The sequence below is a fragment of the Pararge aegeria genome, chromosome 21 (assembly GCF_905163445.1).
Source record: "Pararge aegeria chromosome 21, ilParAegt1.1, whole genome shotgun sequence".
Lineage (NCBI taxonomy): Eukaryota > Metazoa > Arthropoda > Insecta > Lepidoptera > Nymphalidae > Pararge > Pararge aegeria.
Window position 1 is genome coordinate 7671166 of NC_053200.1, and position 18543 is coordinate 7689708.

Genomic DNA, 18543 nt, shown 5'->3' on the forward strand with positions numbered 1-18543 from the left:
CACAAGAGGAAACTTAAAAAGTAGTATACAAAAGGCGGCCTTTTTCGCTTAGTAGCGATCTCATCCAGGCAACCTTAGGATTAAGAAAACCAAGAGAAACCTATTGGTGGGGTGTATTATTATGACATATGTATATAATTACGAACAATTACATACTTATACTTATCCAAATAACACACATAAAATGATGATAAAAAATATAAAAATAATAAACTAATATATACTATTCTCAAATATGAGTAAGAAAAAATCACCCAATGCTTTATTGCTCTCAAAAAAAAAAGATTTGAAGATTAGTATTCAAAGGCAACGAATCTCTAGCGGTGATGCCGCCCGAGAGTCGAGCGATAAAACGTTTACACTCGTAGACAGAGAAGATTACACTATTGACACTGTTCATGTGTCAGTACTATAGTCCCTGGCAAGCATTGGGCTGTCGATAATTTTTATTTTCACTGGCGTACCCAGCCCGCTTCGCCGGGCTAGATTTTGCTTTATTTTATTTAAACAATAAACTTACATAATTCAATTTTTAATTTAAGTCTCATAATATATTAAATCATTTATTTCTCTCCGTATTCATTCTCTTCTCGAGCGGGTGAAGATCATTATCTACACCCATGTACAATAGAATACAATCATAGTAAATAAAAGCTGTATTTGACAGTTCAAAAATAGGAGTGCTCCGATCGTCATCAAACATCAAACAAGATTACTCGCCAGGTCAATCCGGAGATTCCCTGAAAGTTTCAATGAAATCGGTCCAGCCGTTTCGGAGCCTACACGGAATATACCCAAACTTTCTCTTTTATATATATATAGATAAACAAAAATAACTAACTTAAGGGTTTCAAATGCAAGAAAAAATTGATCAGCTAATTCCAGAGATGCAGTTCAAATAAAATAAAACACCAGCTTTATTATTTATAAGTATAATTAACATTTACCACGTATACCAGATTGTCACCCTCCAAACCGTTTGCTAAGTCTACAACAGGAACCGGAAAAAATTCAAACCGGTTTCGGTCTGAAGCCTTATCAGAATCATTTCCGTTATGGTGTCTGTTTTGTTTTATTAAATAGATTTCGTTCCATTAATGAGTAAAGTGAAATTTCAGGTTCTTTTTAGTAATTTACCGCACTAACTGCGATTTGCAGAAGAAAAGTGAAATTACCGCCAAATATCATTGAAGCAGGAGCTCTAATGGTGTCCTGAGCATCACGTATATTTTAAATGTCGGCATAAACCGGTTTATTTGCTTTACGACATCGTTTACTTGGTATACAAATGTTCAATTACTAGGGCCCTCTGAGCAAAGTTTTGACTTTTCTGTAATCCGATTAAACTAAGAAAATTCTGAATTTATCTATTTCAAGTAGATCTGCGCATGTGTTTTTCTTGTTTATAAAAAATTTCTTGAACAGTTTCGAGATTCGGCCGTTAGATTCTGGAGCAACTTAGTCATTGAAAAAGGGATTGGTCTGCTCGTTCGGCGGTAGTATGTTTACACGCAACCATGTGTAAGTTTTCAATTAACGTCTACGTATACGAAAGATAGTCAAAAAAACCTATAGCAAAACTACAGCAACGTACACTAGTCTTCCACACGTATTGCCCTGTGGTAAAATTGTGCGAAGTTTAGGGCGGGATAGATATTGGAGGCTAATCTACGTAACTCACGTACCTATACGTGACTAACGACGTCCAATGTACCAGTATTTCCATCTTTCCCAGTCTTACAACTGGACGTGTATGCCCACTTGGATGACCTGCTAGGCGTCTGCAGTGAGCTTAGATAGCTAGGCTACTGATTCGGTATTACAAAGATCCCTTTGCGTATTTCGCGTACAACAGATTTAGTACGGAACCGGAACTTAATAATACGTCATGAATCAGTACTTATTATTAAGCAGCTTCCGTGAATTTTGAATTTGTCGAGTCACTACTCGATAAATTAAAAATTGCTCAAGTTTTGGAAGTATCTTATATATTAGTTTCTGAACTGGGTCATGTTAAATATTCAAATTTAATCGGTTGAGATCTTAACTACCTTCAGATTTGTTTGACTGTCCCTTTTTTCATAGAAGTTTTTGAAATATAATGTACCTATAGTGACTTCACAGAATAACTATCTCAAGTAGTTATACTGGATAATATAATGCACATACATTAGCCAAAGGAGTTTAAGTACGTTATTAATTATTAAAAGCACAACTTATCTTCGAATGCTGGAGAGCAAATAAAAATTCAAATCTGCTATTTTACAGTACACGCGATCTATTTTTGTAAGTCACGAATGGTTGCACAAATATAATCCATTTGGCTGCGGGAAACACCACCAGCTACAGACCAGCTTGGCTTTACTTGCGCGCCGGTACTTTCAATGAGTATCGTAGTAAGAGTAGACACACTTTATGCTCAATTGTGTAGTTGTATAATATGATACGTACACGAACATCTCGGAGACCTAACCTTAAGTCGGCCAAGTAAGCTATTGCGACCTGTACTATGCTTTCTCTAATTTAGGATGATAATCTTGGCAGGTGCACGCCCGTCAAGTTTCGTAATTTTTCCGGTAAAATATAATACAGATAATCATAATATAATGTCGTACTTCATTATCGAACAACGACAACTATCGAAAATCAATCGAACATTCAAATAACACAATTATCTAACTATATTAAGACATTTTGTAAATATTCAAATTGTTTGCAATTATCTGTTAAAATAAACTGTTACATAAATAGCAAATTATTTAAGTTTTAAACTCATTAGAAACTATAACACACGAATATTTTCAGCCGTGTAGCATGTAAAATTCATATATGGGTCATAATTTAACCAAAAAAGAAATGAAATGTTTTGTATCATAAATTAAAATCTGACAATACGACTTTTATGAAAAGAAAAATCGATAATGGAATAGGTTCACTAACGGTTATACAAATCCTAATCTTTTCTGTGAGCTGTCAAAATTATCATCCTAAATTTGACAAAGCATTAAGTGTACGTAAAAAAATTAAAGACGTTAAAAACTGTTCCACTTCAGATATAAGATTTAACAATTGATTTACTCTTGAAACGGCTAAATGATTGATTTCTTATTAAAGTAAGAATAAAAACAGAAACAAAAACTAGCATAAGTTTTATAAATTGGTTATAATTACTTTTATCTTGTTTTATAGGTTTACCTTAAACCACAGGGGCTTAGCAGATACGACTATGTCTATAATACATCCAAATGCTACAAGGAAAACTGTACAAGAGTAATAAGAGATATGGAAATGTTTAGTTCTCTTTTCTATATATTTTTTATCCTTACCTCCGAATACTGACAAGCATATTAAAAGTTAAAAAGCGTCTTAGTTATTTCTGCGATTTCTTTAACCTATAGACTAAAAACTATCCGGAAATAGTTTTAAGATTGTTGTATAGTCTGTTATATTTATTCACTGTGCACAAGAAACCTATTTAGAAACCATAATGGTTTCAATGTATGTTTCCAAAACGTAGAATAAAAACCCAAAGTCTCGGTAAGCGTCAGTTTAAACGTTTTGAAATATTTTTACTTTACTCTATTTACGACGATTGTGGTAACGTTACAAAAATAGTTGGGAAAAGTTTTTTTATTTATTAAAATAGTTTATTTTGAAACAATCGTAATCTGTTGATCGCCTAGCTTGTTCTATTCGTACTTGATACACGAAAGTGAGTTAAGCTATCGATTTCATAAATCACTAAAGGAGATCTCAGTTTTATTGCGCACGGAATTTTCTCCGCACAAAAACCGTGTAGAAAACCGTTATTATTTAAGATGGCCTTAACTATTAATTAACTTAACAGTATTCGGCCGTTACGTAAATGCTATACACAATATAGACTAGGAGTAAGAGGTGTGTTCACACAAAACCCCGTGCTTTTCACACTAGAAGCGATAGCCAAACGCGTCCTTGGTATGGGTTACGTTGGCTCATCCGACGACATCAGTGCTTCCGATTGCTCGTCCAGTTCGGAGATATTTCTTATTGCCCTGTAAAAAACGTATAAATGTTCTGAATCTTTGGCAGGCATTCCTTTATGATTATTTATATAAAACTTAAAACTAGAGCATACTGCAATAACCGGCAAATATTTAACAATTGTGCGTTATAAAGCCCAAAATATCCTGAGAATGCTTGGTATCGCATGATATAATATGGATAAGTTATCCTACACATAGTTATTTGGTTCTCGCAGATTATAGCAAAGTTGGATATTCATTGTATATTTTGTTATAAAAAAATCCTCCTAAAACTGACAGCATTTAAAATTGATATTGAAAACTATCGTTAATTATATTATAGCTCGAGAAGTGACAAATATATCAGGCTATATGACGTGAAAACGTTCGCTTTCTGCTCCTTAGACGAGTGGATAGGCGAGCCGTATATGCCAGCACGGGGGCTGCGGTTTGCCAAACCACATGCGCTTGTTTAAAAAGTTAATTATATAATTTTAGCATATAAACGAGCTAGTTTTGGGCAATGAACTAAACAGATAAATAAACTCACGCTTACAGCATCGCGTGTCAATATTTTGACGGGCCCCAGGGAGAACAAGCTGGCAGATGTCAGTACGTAGTGTACGGTTTGCCAAACCACAACTCTTGTTTATTTCACCATGTGATCACGCTGAATTTATAATTTATTTTTTAAGTTAATTTATTTATAATTAAATTAACAACTTAAAAAAGGTCACGGGCAAACATATTAAACACTGTTGCTAATTAATCATTGAGATCGCACTATATTGGTTGATAATAATTTTACTTAAATATATTGTCTGACGTTAACTGTGCAGGCTGTGGTTTGCCAAACCTTTAGCGAGTATACAATGAAAACAGAAATATTCATTCACAGGCTTTAGAAGAACATTAGGTACTGCCTCTGAAACTTATCTGTGAAACCGAAAACCTAATAGTTTTTGGGGAAACCACTTCCATAGTTTTTACTGAAAAAAATGAGATACAGCCCGAATTTCACATTCAAAATTAAGATCATGTGACTCCTGTCACTTTATTTGGTACGCGATGCTTAGCTTAGGTACTATGCGCGTGTCAGTATTTCATCTTCAATAAAGTTGTCATAAGCAAACACTTAGAAAGTTTTGAATTAGTTTGTATGGAAAAATAAATATGCTGCTTTTGATATAATATTTTTACACTGTGACTCCTTATGTTATATACTTATACATCCTTCAACATTATTTCGTAATTCTTTTACACGTTGTTTATAAATACTAAAGCCTTAATTAAGTTTTTTGTAAACAGATAAAAAAAATCAGGTGCAACCAGGGCGCCGTAAAAATTTATATGGCAGTAAATCTATTTTTTCTGATTCATACCCGTGCGAATCTGGGGCGAGTTGCTAGTGTAGCTATATGCATGTTGCGTTATGCTTAAACTCACGTAAATCCGTCTGCCGCTCTGAGCTTGGTCGTGACCCAGGCGACGGGCGATGGCATGGAAGCTGGCAGAGCGGCAGCGAGCCAGCCCGCTGCCGCCAGCACGCAAGCGGCAGTCCGCCACGCACTGCCAGCGCCACGCCACGCCTCCGCGCACGCGCACAACGGAAGGGTCAGTGCCAACATCGCCGTGGCCGTCTGCGATGACGTCAGCCATCGACCCCTATGCCAATAAAGTATGCTTCATCAATAGCCCATAACAGCACAGCTAGCATGGGCAAGAGACAAAAATTATATCCCCCGATTATATCGCCTGACAACAGTGGCGTGCACTGGGTTTTTGACCAGGACATTTGCCGATAACCACCTGAGGGGTTGCTACGGCTTCACCGGGGGAGTGGGGCGAGCGCGAAAGCTCGCCATGAGAAGAGCCCCTGGGCTCGACGACATCGGGGGGGGAAGTGGGAGACGTCGACCCGAGGGTGCCTCCTGCGAGGAGGTTCGACGTTAATCTGACTGTTTGTGGACTTTTGGACTAATTATTGTTTAGTCCGAACGCCCCCGTGACCGTGGTAAGGATCCACGTCCGGATGACTTATATTATTTGTGATCGTAATCTTCCGGTACAACTCGACCATGCTTTATTTTTTTTTAATGTATTCTTGGTACGAGAATAGACAATCGTAAAGTTTATTTCATACTTTACGTTTGTCTATTCTCATACCTACTTATAGATAGGAATAGGGTGTCGTTTTCCAGACTTATTTTTAATGTAGAGTTTTAAATAAAAATTGTACATCCATGCACCCCCTAATGCACCCCAACGTACGTAGCCTACAACACGCTTAGCCGGATGTAAAGCGATGTTTATTTATTGCACGCCTCATAAGCGAAGCGTTGAGGTTGTGCTCTACTCTCGACATTTCAAAAAAAGCAGTTTTCTCGAAACTGAAATTGATTTTTTTATTATTTTACTACAAGTTAACCCTTGACTGGAATCTCACTTGGTGTTAAGTCATGATGTTGTCTAAGATGGTAGCGATGGCTCACCTGTTAGGAGTATGGTAGTCACACCCAGTGTCGTGCACTGGGTTTATTTATGCATATACGGCAGAAAAATTGCATAAAACGGCAAAAAAACGGCCTCCCCCCATACGTAAATCGCTTAGCGGCACGTCTTAGGTCGGTAGGGTGGTAACTAACCGCGACTTAACCTTCTCACCGACCAGACCAGAGAAAATGCAGAAATAATAAATTCCCAAATCGCCCCAACCCTAAACCTTCTACTAAATTTCAGAAACCATTGCGTCAAAAAATGTTACATAAGTAAAAGCTCCGGTGTTACGTCTGTAAAACTACGGCACGGTAGAAAGATCGCCATACTGTGACGATACTGTTTACCAGTATAGTAACTAGATGGCGCTCTTTCAATACCATACAAATTATTGTAGACTTTCAAGCGAAGTTAACGCAGGAAGAGAATCCTCGCACTTTGCACTGGAGTGTCGTTAACATACCACAGCCAAAGAGATTCAATTAAAAGCGGTCCAATCGCGCCGTCTAATAAAAGCCAACTCCACAGTTTCGGCGAGGGTAGTTCAGCTTTTTCAATGCCACCCAGCGCCAACAGGCCGCCGAAAGCCCAGGCGAGGCAACTACAGGCACAGCCCACGACACCTGGAAATAAGGGTCGGGATTATAGGTTATTTATATTTGAAGAAAAGAAAGAAGTTGTAATAGTTGAGGACTATACTACTTGAGATACTAAACATAGGTACATATACATACTTGAAATAAATTCAAAATTCATTTATTTCAAGTAGGCCTAATATAAGCACTTTTGAAACGTCAAGTCTGTCTGTTGGTAGTGACTCTACCGCCGGTTGGGAAGGCAGATTCTACCGAGAAGAAGTCGGTAAGAAACACAGCAGTTGCTTTTTTCCAATATCAACAATTTACATTTTACATTTTAAATTCATTTTTCTATCTTGTGAGAGATGAAAGCATAGCCGGATGCTTCCAAGCAACCTTGTCATTAAGAAATTCATCAATTGTATAGTAACCTCGTTGTAATAAATGTGTTTTAACATATTCTTTAAACTTATGCATTGGTAGGTCTAAAATTACCTTAGGAATCATATTATAAAAGCCTATACTCAATCTCACAAATGACTTCTGTACTTATCGCAGACGATATGCAGACGTCACTAATTTATGACCATTACTTGTAAGTCGACTGTTTATATCAACTTTTTGTTTATATAGACTAATATGTTGTTTCACCAATACTATATTGATATAAATATATTGTAAAGCTACCGTAAGTATTCCAATTTTTTTAAATTTTTCACGATTTACGTGATTTAAGTTTATAAATTGATCGTACAGCTCTTTTCTGCAATATGAATATAGTTTCAATATCCGGGGGAGAAGTTCTGTAATAAAAAAAAAGCTCTACAAACTCTCTCTCTCTCTCTCAGCTTTACTACTAAAAACGTCATGCAGTCGAGATGATCACTAGTTTCGCAACCAAAGACTGATATTAATCGTTAAACCAAGTAGCAGTTGAGCTTTTAGTAGTAGTAAGTAGAGCTTTTGTAACAGAGCTCGTCCGGGAGTAATACCGCCATGCTTATTTCTGCCGCTGAGCAGCAATTCTGTATTCCGGTATGAATGACGTGGTAGCCGGTGTTATTATATGCACATAAGGCTTAAAACCTTTGCTTTAGGTTGTTGGATACAAAACGGCACTTTGTAGAAATGTTTGGTTGAAGGTGATGGTTTCCCACTTACCATTAGGTGGGCCATCTGTTTGGCCCGTAAATAAGTTTTGCACACGTCACTAAGCCGCTAGAGGCACTAACTGTATATATGTTTATAAAAGAAAATAGACATTGAATTCCTTTTTATTCTAACTAAAGGTACCAGGGGTTCAGAACTTACCAACAAGCAAACAAGAGTTTATGCCGTCCCCTTTTCTTAACTCCTGACGAAACAATATGAGATGTACAGCGTAGCAAAGGGCAGATCCTATAGCTGCCAAAACTGCCGTCCAGTTACTTTGGTGACTTTCGGTTACCCCTAAAACCACCTGAAGCCAAAAATTACGTGTAAAAACATCGGAGTATATTATTGTCAATAAAATTTTGAGAAAGTTTACTAATGCAGTATTTCATAAATGAAGGAACCATGTATATTTCTGGGGTAAAAAGTACTCGTAACCTATGTGTTAATCGAGGGTATAATCCATCCCAAATATTTTAAGTAGTTTTTGCGTCAAAGAGTAACACATACTTATCCATACATTCATATTCCATACATCTTCACAAACTTTAACCATAATAATATTTGTAGAGTGGAAGTGTAGATGTTTGCTAACATAGATTTCACTCTTTCTAACACTTACCAGACCAGCTGTCGTGAGCAGGATGGCAATACATTTCGAGAGCGAGAATCGGTCGTGCGGCACTTGAGCGAATATCGCTCCGATGGACAGAGCGAACGCCCCCGTGGTTGATGTGTACAGAGTGGCTGAGCAAGGTGTCGTGTGTAGCAAGCTCAGCCGATATAGATAGTTGGACACGAACCACTGCAAGAACGAAACAATTTGTTGGCCCATGTTTTAATTATTTACTTTAAAGCCAAGCAGGCTTACTACTATCGCTTAAAGCAGTATTTTTAAAATGTTGCTGACGTTTTGTCGAGTAAAAATACATATTATTTTCGGACACCAAAAAACTATAATTTAGAAATAACTTACAATTTAGCTAGAATCAGATGGAACTAGACCAGACCAAAGAAAATTCGGAAATTATAAATTCTCAAATCCTCTGCCGGGGCTCGAACCCGGGACTTCTAAACTTAACATGGGGCTCTCCACTGCGCTAGGAAGGTCGTCAAAAATAAATAACTGCAATATTATAACCAATGTATTTAATTTGAATCAGTTTAAGATTCACTTACCGGTATGCAAAACACAAGTGCAAGTTTGAGATGTCTTCGTGTAGCGGCGGCGGCGGCGCGGCGCTGTGCGTATTCCGTAGCACGCAGCGAAGCGGACCACGACAGGCGAGCCAGCAATGCTTCGCCGGCCATCGCCGCTGACATCACCCGCACCTGCAGAGAAACCGTTCGAACTTCTCATTTTTAACCCCGACGCAAAAATAGTGTGTGAGTGTGTGTGTGTGTGTGCGTTTGTGTGTCTGTCTGTCTGTGGCATCTATGTTTGTTGAAATTTGATCCAAGATGGCCACCACAACATGGCGGTTTCATGTTTTTTCCCCAACTGCCTCAATATGGGTATCAATAGAATATATAAAATCTATAATAATGTACCTACACTATATTGAAAGTCGGGGCTTTTAAAATTTCTAACTTATAAATTATATAATTTTCAGGACGGCTAGACATTTTCTCCACAGCAAACGTTTATCCTCTACGACAGTTTTTTACACTTCTCGAGCTTCTTGAACTCTTTTCATGTTTCCATTGCTTCGGCAGGTGGACAAGTAAATTTCATTTATTTCAATTCCCTAGTATTCAGTTTCAAAAAATAATTTTATCCACAATTATATCCACTACGGATATAACTGTGGATAAAATTATTTTTTCTTTCGTCTCCTACCTATGCTAGCCGTGCAGGGAGGTATGAGGCTCTTTTACCTTCCAATGTTTTTTAACAAATTTCTCTTCCAAATTATTGAAGTTTACAAAGAGAAAAATACGTATAGAAAATCAGAAAACCGCCGGGGTTCGTAATGTATGCCAACAAAGAGTTTAATCTACATTTTTTATGTATAAAATATCATTAGATACTTAAAAGGTAAGACTTCAGTTTTCTTTTTAATATTACGAGGTCCCGTGCATCGGAGTGTAATTCTTTTTTAAACCTATCAAGTTACCCCTTGATCTAACCTGGTAGTAAGTGATGATGCAGTCTAATATAGTAGCGGGCTAACCTGTTAGGAAGTATGGTAGTCATACCCCTAATCGGTTTCTACGCGACATCGCACCGGAACACTAAATCGCTTAGCGGCATTTTTTTGTCGGTAGGGTGGTAACTAGCCACGCACATAGCCTCCCACCAGACAAAGGAAAGGTGAGGAACTAGATAAAAATTTATGCTCAGAGTGCATAACCGGTCCCGAGTGACATCCCGCGTGCATACAGGATGTATTACTTTATCCCATTTTATATTATTAAAATAGTTTTCTTTTATAATATTTTAAATAAAATTACGGCCTAAACCCGTCTATTTCTGTATTGGTAGAAGAATGACTAGACAGGCTTGATGTAACAAAAGTGCTAATGGTTCAAATCATACTTGAAATAAAGAAATTTTGTATTTGAAAATGAACTTTGAATTCGTACATTAAATGGCAATCTAATAAGATTTATTTTTAATTCTATTATAAAATTTGTTATCAGCTTGAAAATTGGTTACATTATAATAAATGTATTGCGAGCTAAACAGTTAGGTAGATAGCCGAATATATTGATTGTTATGGATAGATATGGGCAATACAAATAATACTTTATCTTTTTGTTCCGTACCTATATTTCACGCTTTTGTGATATTATCTCAAACAGCTAAATAATTACTTATTCATGATTTATTAATTGCCTTTGTTAAGTTTATTGGTTTTAGAAGATTATGTTTCGGTGGATAATGGTTAAAATATGTATCAAGGCCTAGGTCCCGTTACCGGTTCGCGAAAAAAAATTGTATTGGGTTACTCTGTAAATAAAATTCTTAGTGCAAGCCTAGAGTTAGGAAAAATCCTAACTCTAGGCCAATCCTAACTCTAGGTGGAATCCTATCTGGTGGTAAAGTCACTACAAACAGACATACTTGAAGTTTGAAAAGTGCTTATATTAAGCCTACTTTACATTACATTTACATTTTGAATTTTGAGAGCAGATTAGGCCTAGGGGCCTCAAAATGTGATATTAAGCCCGCTGACCCGTATTGGAGCAGCGTGGTTGATCTTTGCCCTAAAACCATTTCTCTTATGAGAGAGTAGGCATGTGTCCAATAGCGGAATGTTAATGGACTAATGAGAACCAGGAAAAAAATAGGAAATCGCGACAGTGCAGTGAATAGTACAAGAAACAGCGGAAAATATAATAAGGCCTACAACATAAATACCTCTGCCACTTTGTTAAAGCGCACAGCCCTGGGAGCTGCATCATCACTGTCTGTAGTTTCTCCAGCTCGGACAGGGATAAATGTAGAATCACCCTTAAAAACATACAGATTTAAAACAAAGTATTATAATGGACAAAATATCTATACACCTAATTCATTACTAATAGAATGAAAGCAAACAATAGGTAAAATATAAATTATTTATTGGTCTGTGTTCATTCAAACATATCCATTAATGGATGTTTCAACACCTATTTATCTATTTGTTATAAGTCATGCAGATTATTCAGTAAGTATAGTATCTTCCGAGGAGGTCATTTAATTTTCTACATATTATTATTATTACTGTCGAATCATAGGAATACATGCTAAGTTATACCTTCCGTGAGCAAATTTCAAAAGAGCTATTTTTATTGAAATATTAAATGTAGCGAATGGATGTTTATATTAGTAATTGAATAAAATATTCTTATGTACCAGATCGCGTGCTGTTTGGGCTTCTACTTGGGTTGAGTAACCCCCCTGACTGGAAGTTTCCTAAAAATATTTAATGTACATAAAGTGATAGTCATATTATGGTCACACTACATTTTTGGGGGCTTCATTGTTGCATACTCCAGTCCAATTAACTTCTTTTTCATATTGTTTTCACGTGTTTATTCAGTCTACAATTGTCACAAAACTCAAGCACAACCTACTCACAAGAATAACGTAAAGAAAAAAAAACGCTTCTGTTTTATGATACTAGTAATTAGAATTATAAATGTGGTGGCTTTCAAATCATGTTATACCATATCTTAGAGCTTTCTTTATCTATAGCATATAACATAATTTGTAAAACTAATCAACTAACATAATTTGAACAATACTCCCATATTGATACCCTGCCTTAACTTATATAAAGAATGCATCTTTTATTAAAATTAATAGATTTTGTATTATCAGTACCTATAGTTTTATCTGTATAGCTGTTAATTAAAAATTGAAAGTATATTTTGTTATCAATCACTGTTTTGCTACTTACCAAACTGTTGTTTGCTTCTGTGTAAAAGTTTTCATCGTCTGTTTCTGCTGTTGGTTCTTTAAGTTGCTGAAAAAAAAAAATTGTATTGGTTATAGGTTACTTATGTACAATTTTAAATGCAACCACGTAAGCTCAACTTAGTTTTTGTGTTATACAGGGCTTAGGGCTGCAGTTTGAACATTTGAATGTTGTGAATGAACAAAATTCAAATTGAGCACTGAAATCCGCCCTAGGAAACATGTAGCAACAACACATTATTACAACAAAAAATACATTTCAATCATAATACTATAGGAGTTTAATTTATTAAGATATTGATCGTCTCAACTCAACCATTGTAAAAAATTAAAACTGAACTTCAATAAAGTGCAATAGAATAGAATGAGAAAATATATAAGTTCTCTAAAGACTCCACACATATAAAATTGTAAAATGTGTAATATATATATCTTACTGTGTAGTCGGCAGGCTGGCATGGGTCTCTTGTAGGTGGAGTGAAGCATAACACAAGTAGATACACAAATAGCAGTGAGCTCCTTACATATGTCACTAAGAACGGCCTTTCTAGTTTCTTTTCTATATAAAGATGCTGAAAATAGATTTTACATCCCCAATGAGTCTGATTTTTAAAGTACTTAGCTTAATAGCATTCTAAAGAGTCTCTATACATAACTACAAAATTTTCTTGGATCTGCAACTTTTTGGAGCTGTGCGCTATTAATTTAAACAATTGAAATATTTCACCTTTCATCAAGGTGAAGGAGAAAATCCGGAATGTTCTCCATAATGTTCTCAAAGGTGTGTTAAGTCTACCAATTCATATTTTGCTTGTGTGGTGGACCTAATCCCTTCACATTCTGAGAGCAAACCTGTGCTCTGTAGCGGGCTAGTAATATGTTGATATTTTGGATGATGATCAAAGTATATAATTATAAGTCACACCGTATGAATCTGTTTGGTTATCCACAAATCTCAAGGTTCACTCCATTTATTTTCAATATACTTATTAAATAAAGAATAATAAAAAATTACACCCAAAACAATAGTGCGTTGGGTTTATGGTTTAGTATTGGCCTAGTCATCATCCCCTTACATGAGTGTGTAAGAAAGGCAGCTGCCAGAGAGGAGTGGCAATGGATAGTCAAGCGTGCCACAACACTTAAGTGACGACCACAACCGCTCTAACAAAAGCGAACCGACTGAGAAGAAGAAGATCAAGATGATAGTAGGATTTTGAGAGCAGCTTTGTAACTGCTTTTCCAGGAAGATAATAAGATGAAGACATTGAAAAAGAGATTTTTTTTGAGGTAGTAGCTATGTAGGGCTTGAAGTCATGTCAGACATTGGTCAGTTGCTAATTAAACTGGCTGTACTAGTACTAGTGTTCTAACCACCAATACTAGTTTGAGGCCTGTGTTGCCTAGCTATCCTTATATGTTTGTGCAGTGCAATGACAAAACCATTGGTGTTTCTACCAATTTTTAAACAATGAGTTATAGCACAGAGTTTTAAGGTTCTTTGCCTGAATAAAACTACCGATTATTAAGTATTTTACAAATCTAATTGTTGGGATATAACATACCTTTGTTAATTCCGATGAAACCACCCATAGCACACTAACAAGAAATAAAATAAACAGTCCAAAAGCAAATTTTCTCTTACTAAAGTTCTGAACATCATCTTTAGAATTTTTGTTATTTGATGTCACACGAAAATAATTATGGCATAAAGTCAACATTAAGGATACGTATTTAGTTATTAATATTCTGAATTGAAGGAGATTATGTCTTGCTTGTGTCCATTCAGGAATCAGTAATGTTCATTGAATGATGGAAAGAATAACGTATAATGTTCATCTATATATCCACAATAATGCATACACTTCAATTCACAGGAAAAACCTTTAGTTAACGAATTTTAAATCGTAAGTGCAAGTACTTCTTTATTAGTGGGCGAAATGAGAGTCTCAGTAATGGCTTTATTAGTGTGATAATGATAAGAGTTTTGTTTCCCGAACACAAATATCACCGATAAAAATGATATTTCCTCAAAAAACCAATACCAATCTTGTCATTGTCAAATTACTATGGAGGGTAGAGGTAAGGAGAGTCATCTGTGTATATGAAAAAGTGTCGTCAAAATGTATTAAATTAGGATGGCGCCATATTTGCATCAGGGTAACTCTTAAAAGAAGCGCCAAATATAAATATTGTTAGAGTAGGAACTTGAAAAATAAACAAGGAAGTATGGAGATACAAGGAAGTAAGGTTATATTAACCACAATATTTTGTACAACGTAAGTTGTTGAAATTCTCAATAATTAACTACTTTAGTCGATAATGACATTAAATTTTTTAACTCGGCATACTTCAATTCATCTACGATTGCTACATTCATACCATACCCTGTGCATCCACCAGCGCCATTGTGGAGGATTTTTGAACTGTTATTTAGCGCAACAACTGGACACTTTTTCAACTTTTCTCCCATATAAGATGACTCTCCTTACCTCTACCCTCCATACAAATTACGAAAGTTTAATGTCAAGTGTACACCACAGATAACTGCAATTATTGTCTAAAATACCGGAAATTACAATAGATATAAAATAGTACATTTAAATATTTATCAAAAGAAATTAATGCATGCCTAATATTGTATATCGGTCAGGAAATCATAGCTTCACACACATAGTCCATAATAATAACTAATAACTACAAAAAGTTAAGCTTTAGTAAAATATCGTTAATAAAGTTGATTGATTTATTTATTTATTAAATTTGGTTGTAAGATTTTTGATCGGAACGCACTAACACTTGTTCACAAACTCAAGCTGTCAAAAGTTAAATAAATGGGCGGCTTTAAGGTCAATCATCTTTGCTGGTTCTAAAGAGGATAAATTAAAAAACAACATTAAATAAATATTTTATATTTCGCAGATGCAATATTTTTCTAACCTTAAAAAGTAAATAAAAAGCAATAAAAATCGTGTAGTTGGTACAGTACTTGTTATTATTTATAATAAGTAATAATGGATGTTGTTAAAGTAGTTGGTAAATATCTTAATACACCTGTTGGTACAGTATGCTATAACACCGACAAAGTACGTGTACAAATAAAACTTCTTTCATGACGTAAAAATCAATAATAATCAATACAAAATTCCAAATAATAAAAATATTTCTTACAGGTTTTAACAACAGTATTAGATAAAGAAAATGTTGAAGGTTTTGCCTCCATCATATTGCGACTAGCGACAAAGAGTGGTATTTCCATGAGTCAAGTACAAACATTGCTGAGTTATCAGTGGTTGGAACATTTGTCAATGTATGCAAACCAGGCGCATGCTAATACTAATTTCGCTTTAATATTTCTCCAGGTATTTCTGATTGAACATTCATTAGTTAAACCAACACCTTATAAATGCGAAAGTGTGTCTATCAGTTGCAGTTCCTGAGATTACCTGCACACACACATAAATATTTGCAAAAATTTTGTCAACATTGTCTTGTGTATTGAAGAATTTAAGTATTGGTAAAAAATATTTTTAATATTTGTATTTTCAATAATATTGACTGTGTTGGTAGCCTTATCTTTGCATTGCTAAACCAATCTGGATGAATATTGGTAAAGGCATACTGAAATGGACACACTAGTTGCATTGTCAAAACTATCAGCACAGAGTACTGAAATCATTTGTGGGTATAAACTTTTATAACCAGTTTTAGAACTGCCTTTGCCTTTGAAAACTACCACTGAGGTAACATATAGCTTCTCAGCAGAATCAGACCACAGTAGAGCCACGAGAACCTAACAAAATTGGGATTTCAATCAATACCAATTATGGTATCTTAATACTTTTCATTGGTTTGATTTTGTACTAAAGGCACAAATATTCATTTAACTATTTTTAAATATTTTAGTGGCATAGAAAATCCAACGTAAAATAAATATCTATTAATACATCTATTACTAATTGTTGTTTTACCAAATCAAGAAACTAAACAATAATTGATACCTTCTAGTAGACATGCTTTTTCAATGAAATTCTCAAAGAAGTTCTGCCCTCTTTACAATGTGGTAAAGAGGGCAGAACTTCTTTGAGAATTCTTTTACCTGTATTTTCTTTATTGTTCCAGGGATTAAACAAGGGTTTACAGAAAAATACATTTTTGACAGGAAATCATTTGACGATAGCTGATGTTGCAGCATATCATTCAATTTATCCTATGATGGTAAGTAAAATATAATTGAGAAATTGTACCTTTTCTTCATTGTAGATACCACTAAACAAACTGTCTAATGGTGATTATTAGTTCTGATTTTGATCCTGGGCGACAATTGTTAGGGATGAATGAATAAATCAATGATTTAATGAGTATGCTTGTATAGTGATTCTTCGAGTCAACAGCACTGTTTTGGAAATGTAGCAAAGATGCTGTATTGTGCCTACATATAAAAAATCATTTTTTTTCAGGAACGCCTTTCGATTTTGGAGCAGGAATCTCTCGTACATGTGTGCAGATGGATAAAACACTTACAATCTAAGCCTAAAGTATGTGTAAACAAGCCTCCATTAACATTAAATACATTAAACTTATCAATTTTAGCTCCAGCGGTGCATTAAGCATCTAAAATTAAGAACCATGCTTTATTGCCCATTCCTGGGCCAATAAATTTACTTGCTTTATTACTGTGTGTGTGAAATTGAAAACAATAAACTTTTTTATTTATTTATTTGCAGTTTTATTTTTACAAATGTACAGAGTAAAGACTAAAGTATTGTTACTATTTTATTTAATTGTGACCTATGTTAGCATGAGTGTAAGTAATGATGTCTTTTTAATACTTATACCGTAAGAATAAAGTCAGAGTAAAATATACCTAAAGGCTTTGTTAACCTAGTGATTAGTAGGGAGTACCTTTCCTGATTTTATTTGTTTTTTTTCTATTTCTAAAACATATTTGACACTAAAAGTAATGATTTGATGATTGTTTTTGACGACCTCCTTGGCGCAACGGTGAGCACTGTGAATTTAAGTATGAGGTCTCGGGTTCGATTCCCGGCAGGGGATATTTGGGAATTTATTATTTCAGAATTTTCTCTGGTTTGTTCTGGTGGGAGGCTTTGGCCGTGGCTAGTTACCACCCTACCGACAAAGCCATGCCGCTAAGCGATTTAGTGTTCAGCAGCGGCGTGCACTTGGTTTCTTACCAGGGTATGCATGCAGCCGGAAAATTGCATAAAACGACAAAAATCCTCCTCTTATACCAGTGATATATTTTTTTGGGTAGGCAGTGCTTTTGCGCATATATGAAGTGAACGCCACTGGTGTTCAGTTGCGATGTCGCGTAGAAACTGAATATGACTACCATACACCCTAACAGGTCAGTCCGCTACCATCTTAGACTGAATTATCATTTACCACCAGGTCAGATTGCAGTCAAGGGCTAACTTGTAGGGGAAGAAAAAAAAAGTCATAGCAATAATAAACTTTACATGCCCGAGAATTCGCCATTATGTTCTCTGGGGCGTATGAAGTCAACCTTTGCCAGCGTGATGGACTATAGCCTAAACCCTTCTCATTCTGAGGGGAGACCCGTGCCCTATAGTGGGTCTATAATGGGATATTTATGATAATGATGAAATCCTTAAAAAAAGTAGGTACTTCTAAATGTATTAGTTTAAGTACCTACTACTGAATAAGCAAATTGTTTTTGTACTTATAACATACCTCTTAGTATGCGGAGTGCAGACCTAGGAAGCAAGATTAGGTAGGTATCTTCTTATTTATACAGACTAAAAAAAGCTGTCTTCAAACAATCCTAAAACAGCGGAATAAAGTTAAATTCTTTGTACCTACCTATCTGCGTACAAACGAATTGGTTTTTACAAGCAACAAAAAACACAAATTTATTACTTTT

General features: G+C 35.4%; 2 protein-coding genes across 3 annotated transcripts; one reads left to right on the forward strand and one right to left on the reverse strand.

Annotated features, from left to right (window-relative positions):
- Positions 1 to 935: 935 nt before the first annotated feature.
- LOC120632979 (solute carrier family 35 member F5) lies at positions 936 to 14688 on the reverse strand. 2 transcript variants are annotated; one of them, XM_039902987.1, is made up of 11 exons: positions 14201 to 14688; positions 13073 to 13207; positions 12619 to 12684; positions 12072 to 12131; positions 11595 to 11687; positions 9410 to 9562; positions 8853 to 9035; positions 8390 to 8537; positions 6964 to 7123; positions 5451 to 5669; positions 936 to 4034 (listed from the first exon to the last, which is right to left on the reverse strand). In XM_039902987.1, the coding sequence occupies exons 1-11, from the start codon at positions 14354 to 14356 to the stop codon at positions 3965 to 3967; spliced, it is 1443 nt and encodes a 480-aa protein (XP_039758921.1). In that variant the 5' UTR covers positions 14357 to 14688; the 3' UTR covers positions 936 to 3964. The 2 variants fall into 2 exon arrangements, with proteins under 2 accessions (XP_039758921.1, XP_039758922.1); XM_039902988.1 differs by lacking the exon at positions 12072 to 12131.
- A 784-nt stretch (positions 14689 to 15472) lies between these two features.
- Positions 15473 to 17355, forward strand: LOC120633166. Its single transcript, XM_039903296.1, has 4 exons — positions 15473 to 15721; positions 15809 to 15997; positions 16758 to 16853; positions 17096 to 17355. Exons 1-4 carry the CDS (start codon positions 15650 to 15652, stop codon positions 17243 to 17245), a joined length of 507 nt encoding a protein of 168 aa, XP_039759230.1. The 5' UTR covers positions 15473 to 15649; the 3' UTR covers positions 17246 to 17355.
- The last annotated feature ends 1188 nt before the right edge of the window (positions 17356 to 18543 follow it).

What these genes read in the sequence shown, in the direction of transcription:
- LOC120633166 (XM_039903296.1), top strand. Translation starts at nt 15,650, where the DNA reads ATGGATGTTGTTAAAGTAGTTGGTAAATATCTTAATACACCTGTTGGT. An exon ending in TATGCTATAACACCGACAAA is followed by an intron (nt 15,722 to 15,808) that starts GTACGTGTACAA and finishes TATTTCTTACAG; the next exon opens with GTTTTAACAACAGTATTAGA. An exon ending in ATTCAATTTATCCTATGATG is followed by an intron (nt 16,854 to 17,095) that starts GTAAGTAAAATA and finishes ATTTTTTTTCAG; the next exon opens with GAACGCCTTTCGATTTTGGA.
- LOC120632979 (XM_039902987.1), bottom strand. Translation starts at nt 14,356, where the DNA reads ATGTTGACTTTATGCCATAATTATTTTCGTGTGACATCAAATAACAAA. An exon ending in CAGAAGCAAACAACAGTTTG is followed by an intron (nt 12,132 to 12,618) that starts GTAAGTAGCAAA and finishes AAATATTTTTAG; the next exon opens with GAAACTTCCAGTCAGGGGGG. An exon ending in GCTTTAACAAAGTGGCAGAG is followed by an intron (nt 9,563 to 11,594) that starts GTATTTATGTTG and finishes GTTTCTCTGCAG; the next exon opens with GTGCGGGTGATGTCAGCGGC.